We start from the raw sequence: 9,892 nt of genomic DNA, 5'->3' as shown, positions 1-9,892 counted from the left end.
GGACCTTCCACGTTGCTTAAGGAACTACTATAGAAGCCGCAGAGGAAATATCCCATAGATAACCCGACAACACGACATTGACACCAAATATCATCAATTTGACCCCAACAATTGTAGGAAATTGAGGAAGTTTCAAAGATTTCCAAATTAAAACAGTGCATTATCATTAAATGTGGGCGACACTATCCCTCTCTTTAATGTTTGGGGTGACAACGGAATAACAAATCCGCTCAGTAACCTAACACACATCTCAACACCCCATCAAATTTTTATTTATTTTTATATAATTTATTATTATATTTAAATTTTTAATCCCCTATCCTTATCACTAATGTAAGTAATTCATAAGAGAGTATCAATAATCATATTAATCCATAAGAGATAAGATATCCCTGCAAGAACTTAAGATTACCGCCTCGCTTGCCCGGATGGTCACATAAAGAGTGGCCCTGTCCCCACAAACCAAAAAACTCCTCAAAAACAACATAATTTCCCCACCCCACACTAACGTCTTTCAAGGGAAATGGCAAAAGTTGAAAAGCTACTTAAGGCGGTGCAAATATTTTGAAATAAAGAGAAGAGTATCCCCACCTTCGAATGCCTATAATACTAGATCAGTGAGTGCTGCGATCCGATGTAGTGTAGGGTTTAGTGGTTCTGCATGAGGGTTCAGGAAGATTCAAGGGGTTTATCTCGGGATTTAAGCCTCCGACCGGATCAGTAGAGAGACTGTAAAATTGAGGTGCAATGGCTGTGTCTTCTTCACCTTCGACAGATTTCTCTTTCGAAGCCCAAGAATTAAGTTCGCTGTTATTGAATGCTTCCTCATCATCGTCTGATATTTTGAATTCATGCCGGGTCGTGGAATCCTTCATCGATAGGCACAGCTGGGATCAGACCAGGCATTTTTACATAACATGCTTCCCCGTTCTGCTCCGCAAGATCTTCGGCTTCGAGGAGGTCTTACAGCCGTCCGGCATTGGCGGATGGATCGCGCAGACCTCTGAGCATTCCGCGAATGCGGTCGTAAATCTTCTCTCGCCGTCTGGAGCTTTGTTTTCGTCAATCTTTGCCGCAGACGAGGAAAATGTGGTTCGCTATGTGTTTCCATCCGAGCGCCTTCCGGCGTGGATTCGTCACATGCTTCAGTCGGAGAGGGGTTTGTATATCTTATCTGAAGTCTGCCCTGCTTTATTTAAAGACCGATTGAAGGAGGACGGCCATGGAGGAGGATTTCAGGTGCAGTTGAATGCATTTGAGTATTTTATGTTTTGGTTTGCTTATTACGCTGTATGCAAAGATAATGATATTATGCATCGTTCGGATTCGGATGAAATGAAATTGGGGTTTAAGAAGGCTTCCCGGTCTCGTTTCGAGAAATGGCCGTCTTCTCTGCATAGTTTGCACGGTAGCCATGACAATGGAAGGCCTGTGAAGTTCAATTCTAGCCCTTATTTGCATCTTCTGAATTTGTATCTACACAAATTTGTTCCTATATCTGATTTTTGTGCTCCCAGTGTGTCTGTACATCATTTTTTCGAGGAGAATCCATCGATATTTTCTCGCGCCGAGTTTGTTGTTCATACCTTTGTACAGTTTTGGTTAGTGAATGACGATTTTTCGCCCTTACCTTCACGGGTTTGCCAGTCTTTTGGTATTTTGTTACCTGTTAATAATCGATATCATAGGTATGGTCTCCCCAGTGTAGAAATCACAGAGGCTGTGAAAATACTGGTCAATTATGTAAGCAGTACTTTGTGTTGTCCTCAAGAAGAGTTGAATTCTGGATGGAGAGCTGCATCACAAATGGATACCTTGAGATTGAGGTCATTTTCCTTGCCACGGAGTAGTTTGGTTGTGCCTGCTACATGGTCCCTTCTGTTACAGAGGCCTTTGTACAGGTTTATATTACGAGCTTTCAGTTATTGGCCAGTAGGTGCTTGTCTGAAGAAGGCTACACACATTATTGATCTATGGTTGGATTATTTACAGCCTTGGAATATTGGTGAAGAAGGCGAAATGATGCCCGCTCTCGAAGAGGATCATTATTTGGAGGCAGAGAATAAGATGCTTAGGGATAGGGATCAACGATTGTCTCCACTTTCAGGTAGCTTGCTTCAAAAGCAAAAGACTGGTACTGATTCTGTGGGATCATTAGTAAAAAGAAGCACGAAAGAAAGTTGTTATGGATATAATGATCATTGGCAAAACTATGTTCTGGCTAATTATCCTTTTTATAGCTCTCTTGTTGTTCAGTTTCTTGTATTTGCCCACAAGTTCGTGCACATCAATACCAAGGCAGTTCTTCAGATGACTCACAAGGTGCATTGCTCTTTCCTTTATTCTATTATGTCTTATTGATAATAGCAAGGAATAGATGAATAAACTTTGACACTTCAAGCAAGACCCCATGTTTATTTAAAGCAAGATCCAATGGTGGATTAAAGGTACTTATTTCAAGGTAGGATCAACAATTAGGATTATTATACCTAGGTTTTGTATCTAGAAAATTCAGACATGAGGAATTTACTTTTGGAAGTGTGAAAATCAATTAGTTGGAACTTCCTCTTGCATGGGAATAATCACATAGCAGGAAAGGAGAAAAAGTGTTGTCCAGATCCGAATGTAGATTGCTGCCTTTTAAATATTGAATTTGCCTTGCTGTCAGTGCTATATTAACAGAAAAATTCAACATTAACAACAAATGATCCATTCCTGATAGATTAAGTTATGAGCAGTCTTCATGCATGTAAATGTAGGCTTGAATTTGATATAATTGTTTATTAGTTTAACAGACAAAAAATGTCCTTGGTTTATTTTATAGGCGTTTAAACTATCTTTCTTATTTTGCACTCAAATGCTTTGTATGTGAAAATTACGTCGTGTTATTGAAACTTAATTTGGTTGTTAATTCAACAAACAAATAATTGTCTGTGGTTTAAATTAGAGACATTTAGATTAGCGTCTATTTTTTGGATCTCAAATGCTTTGTGTCTGAAAAATACCTATCCAACTTATTATTTTATGTTGACAAATTCATTGTAGTTTAAATAGTTGTAGACAAGATTTCCAATCAAATAGCTAAGCACACCATCTATTTACAGTCTTTTGTGGAGGGTCATTTCCATAAATTATCATGTCTATTGCTCGAGAAACAATGGGTAAATTCAGCCTGATGTCATTGCACTGAAGTTACTTCTATTTGATAATTCAGCGAGCAATTTATATGCTTCATGTTTTGGACGAGTTCTGCAAAGAAGGATTGAGTTTTGCATTTTACATCTGATAGGTACTTCGCTAACTTTGTATAATGGGCATAGATATTGAATGGATATGGACAAACTTGTGATCCCAACCCAAACCTGGTTTGACTATGCAATTTTGAAGAAAATGTTTTTTGGTATATTCTTATGCACTGTCAAGGGTTCTCAACACAAATTGGGAGTGATCATGTTTGCTGTCTTTATAGTATAATTGGGCTAGGAGGCTCATTTTACAGCCCAGTGTGAACGTGATGTGTAAGTATGTCCGTGCTCAACTTGGACTCTAGAGTTGACATGTGTCCCTCTTAAAATAAAAATAAAATATTCTCTAAATAGAAAAGTAATGTTGGCTATAATAAAAAAGAAAAAAAGAATATGCTATACATGTTTAATTAGTTATCCATTTGACCTATAATATAATTTCATGTAAAGTAATTAGAAGTAAAAAAAATTATGCGAGTAAGATGTTTAAACCTTATACTTTTCAAAAAATAAGTTAACACTTTATATAAATAAATTACTTGAAGATCTATATTAATAACTTGTGTGAATATCAACTTATGTGAATCCGTGCTTAAGATGGATCCATGCTGGTAAATCATAATGCTTTTCTGACCAAAAAATGTCCTGAATGTGTGTAGTAAGACTTGAAGATCTATATCAATAACTTATGTGAATATCAACTTATGTGAATCCGTGCTTAAGATGGATCCATGCTGGTAAATCATAATGATTTTCTGACCAAAAAATGTCCTGAATGTGTGTAGTAAGTCTGTTGCTTTCAAAGAAAATTGAAGTCCTAAGTTTCTCAAATCTTTCCCTATAACTGTCTGGATAATGTTGATATGCCAATAGTCGGCATTCGTAATCCATTCTCAAGTCACATAAGAAGTGAGTGCAACTCAATGTTACTTAGGTGGATCATGGTTGGGTGGGCAGTGGTCTTGCCTGAAACCTTGCGTTTCCTGCCAAGTTTGATGATTGTTTTTTAATGTCTTATTGAAAATGTTCCTGGATTTCAATATTTCACTGTTTTAGCTTGATCTTCTAACAAGTTCACTTCTTTGATAACGGTAGCAGTTGGTGGTTATTATTTCTAATTTGTTTCTTTTATCCAGATAGAAACAATACTTGAAATCCAATTTACATTCGTGCATTTTCGTTGTATATTCATGATCACTTTAATTTTCAACAGGTTTGGTATTTGGCTGAGATTTATGTCAGTTTATACTGGAGTTCATAGTACATGTATAATTTTGTTTGTTAATGTATTTTCTGACAAGTATATCAAATGGGATTCAAAAGGGTGGACTGTGGTTATTCACAGTTGAATTTCCATGCGTATTTCATTGTATCATTAGAACTGAGATATGTAATGGCAATAACATCTTTTTCTGAACGTGTCCTTTGCAGTGTTACCTCTATTCTTTGCTTTTCCAGAAAACCGGTTTTATAATTTGTTAAAGTCTGTTGTATTCTAATGTAATATTTTGTTTTCATCTGTAGGTATTAAGTGTTTTGGTATCTTCAAAAGAGCTACTGTGTCTTATTCGAAGCATAGATTCGACATACAATGATGTGAAGTCGGGAAGTGCGCCATGCTGTTTTGACAGTTTGCATAAGGTTGTGCCTGCCATCCGAGAGCAGCTACAGGTCTTCCCTCTATGACCTATACAGTGTTCTGACGTAGGCTACCTTATCCAATGCACCATTTTTAAAAAGGTTTTGTTTGGAAAATGCCTCATTATATTAAGATGTTTCTTTGTGACTACTACAGGACTGGGAGGGTGATTTATCAAATTTTGAGAAAGGCAGTGAAATTACTCACTCTCCTTCGCAAAAAGAAACACCGATGTTGCAACTTTTCAGCACCAGTGATAGTGGAGGCCATCAAATGCTAAAGGTAAGTTTTGTGAATAGTTTCTCTTTATCTCTTTCTTTTTGCAAGACTCATTTGGTTGATGGATAGGTTTATAATTTATTCTGCCCGTACATCAAAATTGGAACCTTACAAAGATAATTCCTTACAAACATTAATTCAACAAAATTTTTATTTATGCCATTATAAGGAGGTAACTGCATCAGTAATTGTTTATATTAATTTTCCCAGAGAAAGATGTTCCCTTAACTTGCCCACATATTAACTGTTCCAAGTGAGGAAGTTGGTACATTGTCAGAGTGATGGAATCCCCCTTTCTCCCTCCTTTCCCTGTATTTTTTTTTCTGGGTGAGGAATGGAATTGACTTCTAGTTGAAATACCAGCTGGTAACTGGACAGAACTACTTGGGAATAGATCCTGTAACCTCCCTGGGTATTATGCCTTCTGTAGAAAGGGTTGGGCAAACTGAGCTATACTATTGTGCTAAGTGTTCATTACATATGTACAAACATGAAATCAATCACTATCTTTATTGGGATTTTCTATAACTAAAATGGAAATGAATTCTATAAATCTTCCATACAAAAGGTTAGAATGACTTTAAAGCTCAGGTAGCTGGACATTATTTTATTCAAGAGGAGAGCTGTGTTGGAGTAGATTATTCCTCAATTTTTTGACCACACTGCAGAGCTCATCTTCAGGGTATAATTGAAGTTTGATTAAATTTGGGCTTGATAAGAACATACTTTTAAAAAATTGATTTCTGATTAATCTTAGCTGGATAATAACCTAGTTGTGATTTAATTTTGCTAGTTGGAAAATAATCTGCCATGGTCTGGATCTTCAACTTGTCCTGACGATGAACCACACTTGTTGGTTTGGAACGCGTCGACAAATGATTTATGATGTGATTTATGCCGAAAAATCTTCTCAATAATTGAGTTTCTAAACTTTATAGATGATTTTTATTTTTTATTTTTGGGAGGGGGTGGGGAGGTAATTTAAAGGCCTTTTATTAACTGTTGATGATCACATATGATCCAACCTTCTGTATGCCTCTGGTCTGCCACTAGGGAAACCGGACCATTGGCAATACAGGAGGTCTGCTGTCCAAAAATATACATTTTAAAAAAATATACTGAGTTCTAAAAAAGCCTACAGTGCCTTGGCTTAACAGCCACAAAATATAACACATAATCCTACTATAATAGTAAAGATAGAAAACATAAATTTTCATGAGGAGACTAGGAGGTGGAAACCTCCACATCTATGGGTGCTTGATCACCTGGACTGTCTAGATGAGTTGGGCCTTTGCCATGCAGTAAGACTGCTTTTATCCTTGTCAAATGCTTGTCCATGGCTTTAAATTCCAACTGCATCATGTTCATCATCATCAGAATTTTGTTTTTAGTGTCATTTTTGGAAAGGAGTACCCTTCCCTGCAGCTGTCTAGTTGTAATGGGACTGGTACATCTACTCTTGATAGATGACCTTTCAGCAATGAAGCAGTGATACCTCTCAAATTTCCATTGCCATTTTCCCACCCTCAAATGCTAGTTCCAACTCACACGGCAATTGATGAGCTTTCGGGGTTATGTATGCCCTGAGGAGGCCCTGCTGCAGATAGAATCCACCTCAGAAGTGCGTGCCCCGGCCAACTGAGGAGTAAGGACTTGACGAGAGGAAGAAAATAAAGAGACCTGAGTAGGAGCTGATCCCAAGAGGAGGGTAGCCCAAGATGGTCTGGTCCCTCTCTCACACCACACCTCGACAAAGCCTCACACCACCATAAACAAAACCAGAAAAACCATAAAGCAGCAAGGAATAACAGAGGATGCCCTGGATTCAGCATAATCAGATAGAAATTGCCATTCATGAATAACATTTACCATCATGAAACAACACAATGTGCCTTTGCAAAGCTTCCCAAATCTGAACTGAGACCTTGCAAAGATTGCTTTTCTCATGCGAGGAGTTTGGTGGAGAGTAAAAGCATCATCTGAGATAATGAAGGGACGTACAACTGTGTACACATTCTCATGAAGTGGTGTGGTGGGCACATCTACCTTGCTGGGGTTAGATGAAGTTAATTTGATGTAAAGCATCAAAGAGGAAACATGACATCAATGACTAGTTAAATGTGTTGTTTAGAAATTAGACAAGGTTAGAGAAGGTTATATTGAAATTTCACATTGGGTTGGCCTATACTTCTACCCCTTTTTTGGTTTCTTCTCTTTTTTCAGCTTTTATTTGTTTACGCAGAGGAGAATTTGCATGTTTGCAAAATGATGCTTTCAGAAACATCTTCATCCATCTGACAAATCTATAATTTCTCCATAAGTATACAAAAATGGTGAGGAGTGCAGAGTTCCTAAACTACTGGTCTGTCTGATCTTCTGCTGTTAAAACTTAAAGTTAGCTCTAAGAGTCTAAACAAAACAATTTGATAGTTAATTTTGTATGAATTGAAACTTCTGTGTCTACCTTAGATAAAATTTTACTTTGAAGCACATCGTTGTAGATTATACAACCTTTAGGCATACATATTTTCTTGATTATCTCTTCTATTTTTTGCCTCACACCAGATACTTCTAATTGATTTATTCCAAAGTGTGTTTCCATCAATAGTATCAATAGATTTTCGTATAGGGGACCTTGCTAAAAAGATCTTGCATTCTGTCCCTCGTACCTTATTTAAGAAATGCCACCCATTTCCAATGGAGTAGAGGCCACTTGTTTTCATTTTTATCTCTCCAAAGGATGTTTCTAATGATGCTCTCTAGATATTGTATAATTGTAGCAGGGGCCATTAGAATGTTGCTTTGATAGAGGGATATCTGATAGGATTGGCCAGTGTCCAGTCTCTTGCCGTATGTTTCAAACTTGACAGGTAAATAGGATAGGCCAATGGGATTGCTAACTTCATCAGTGTTGATGAGGTAGGGATGTAAAGATTGCCCTATCTCTTCTATTTAAGAAAAGCCCCATCTCTTGTCCGTCATGCCCATGGGGGAAGTTCAGTTTAGGTTTCAGCTTATTGTATAATACCAGTGTCCAGTCACTTGCCTTATGCTTCAAACTTGACAGATAAATAGGATGGGCCAATGGGATTGCTAACTTCGTCAGTGTTGATATAAGGTAGAGGCGTGAAGGTTGCCCCTGATAGAGGATATTACAAGTAGAGGAAGGTTCTCAACATGGCATTACTAAGTGATTGCATCCATCTAGAATTTGAAGAATTATATATTTTTGCTTGTCTCTGCATTAGATATGTCTACTAAATGCTTCCAGTTAATGGGGCATTGATTTGAGCATTCAATATATTTTTATTCTTTATCAAAGTATTCTTTTGTTGTATTTGTATTTTTCAATTTATGCCTTACGACGTTTCCTTTGCAACATCTGGTGCAAATGCTAGTATATCTTACCTCATTTTATGGTTAACATTGTATAACAAAAACATGCGTTGTGTTATGTAATTAATACTAACATGTAATATTGATTTTTTTTGTCAGAATGCTATAGGTAATGATTGCCAAGACGATGATCCAAATTATGTTCAACATATATCAGGAGATGATGAGGATGAGGATGAGGATGATGGTGGTGAAGGAGGAGATGATGATGATAGTTGCGGTGTTGGTGATGATGTGGATCAGAGTAATGAGGATGGTCAAGATGATCATGAGGATGATCTTGGTGGTGGTAGCTAGGCATGCACATGCATTGTTTTTTATGAAGAAATTATTGTGTAGAATGACATTGTTATGTTTAGATGGGTGTTGTGAATTTACCCTATATCAATGAGACATTTTGATTTTGTAATCATACGATGAGTTTGATTTATGTATGTTGTTAATTTATCGTAGAATAACGATATTCATGAAATATTTTGATTTGTTAATCATATTTGAATTTTACTTGTTTTGATTAAAAATAATACTGATTTTATTAGTATTATGTTGCTATTTTATACATGTTTTGAAAATTGTTAATGACACATTGTTATTTTTTTGGATGGATGTTGTCAATTTCTCTTAAATTTCTTTACAAATGATTTTGAATTGTGATATCTGCTTTAATGATATTTAGAAACTATCATATATTTCACTATGAATCTATAAAGGGGGTCATATATGTAAAGAAAAATATACTCTATATAAGAAGTCAAATGCGGATGTAACCATGGATGCAAAATTGAAAGTAAAATTGGATGTTAAACTAGGAATTAATACAAAATGCAAACAATTGACATACAAAGTGTTTTAAATTAGAAGTGAAAAATTGTGCAATAGTTGACACAAAGAAGGGAACAAAACATGGCATACAAAAGGATATCAAATTGGGCAATAACAAGGACACATAAATGGGCACCAAATTAGATGCAAAAAAAGACAACAACTAGATGTAAAATAAGATGCAAAGTTGAGCGTTAAAAAGAAGCAAAAAACGTTACAAATTAATATGCCAAATGATGATGCAAATAATGGTGTAAATTTGGGATGCAAACTTGGGTGCAAAAAAGGAAAAAAAAAAGATGTAAGAAAGACATAAAACAAGATGCAAAATGGGGCTGAAAAAAGGTGAAACCAAGGATGCCATATTGGATGTAAAAAATGATTCCTAATCACATGCAAATTTAGGCTCGAACTCAGACACAAAATTATATGCAAATGTGGACACAAAATGAGGCAAAAAAAGATGCAAATTTGGATGGTGAAAACGATGTAAAACTAGACACCAAAAAAA

General features: G+C 36.3%; 1 protein-coding gene across 3 annotated transcripts; it reads left to right on the top strand.

The window, feature by feature from the left end:
• The first annotated feature begins 574 nt into the window (after positions 1-574).
• On the top strand, positions 575-9,013 carry LOC149245173 (uncharacterized). 3 transcript variants are annotated; one of them, XM_089457686.1, is made up of 4 exons: positions 575-2,322; positions 4,770-4,916; positions 5,041-5,166; positions 8,669-9,013. In XM_089457686.1, the coding sequence occupies exons 1-4, from the start codon at positions 748-750 to the stop codon at positions 8,948-8,950; spliced, it is 2,130 nt and encodes a 709-aa protein (XP_089313812.1). In that variant the 5' UTR covers positions 575-747; the 3' UTR covers positions 8,951-9,013. The 3 variants fall into 3 exon arrangements, with proteins under 3 accessions (XP_089313812.1, XP_089313813.1, XP_089313814.1); XM_089457687.1 differs by having other exon boundaries at positions 581-2,322; positions 8,659-8,974; XM_089457688.1 differs by lacking the exon at positions 8,669-9,013 and having other exon boundaries at positions 601-2,322; positions 4,770-4,949.
• Positions 9,014-9,892: the final 879 nt, after the last annotated feature.

The sequence above is a fragment of the Pinus tabuliformis genome, chromosome 7 (assembly GCF_031772625.1).
Source record: "Pinus tabuliformis cultivar Carrire ecotype Pingquan chromosome 7, CPIR1, whole genome shotgun sequence".
NCBI lineage: Eukaryota > Viridiplantae > Streptophyta > Pinopsida > Pinales > Pinaceae > Pinus > Pinus tabuliformis.
Note: the sequence above shows the minus strand (reverse complement) of the source record. Positions and strands in the feature narration are given on the sequence as shown.

Coding starts and splice junctions, on each gene's coding strand:
- LOC149245173 (XM_089457686.1), top strand. CDS start 748: ATGGCTGTGTCTTCTTCACCTTCGACAGATTTCTCTTTCGAAGCCCAA. Junction 4,917..5,040: donor CCATCCGAGAGCAGCTACAG/GTCTTCCCTCTA, acceptor TGACTACTACAG/GACTGGGAGGGTGATTTATC. Junction 5,167..8,668: donor GAGGCCATCAAATGCTAAAG/GTAAGTTTTGTG, acceptor AGAATGCTATAG/GTAATGATTGCCAAGACGAT.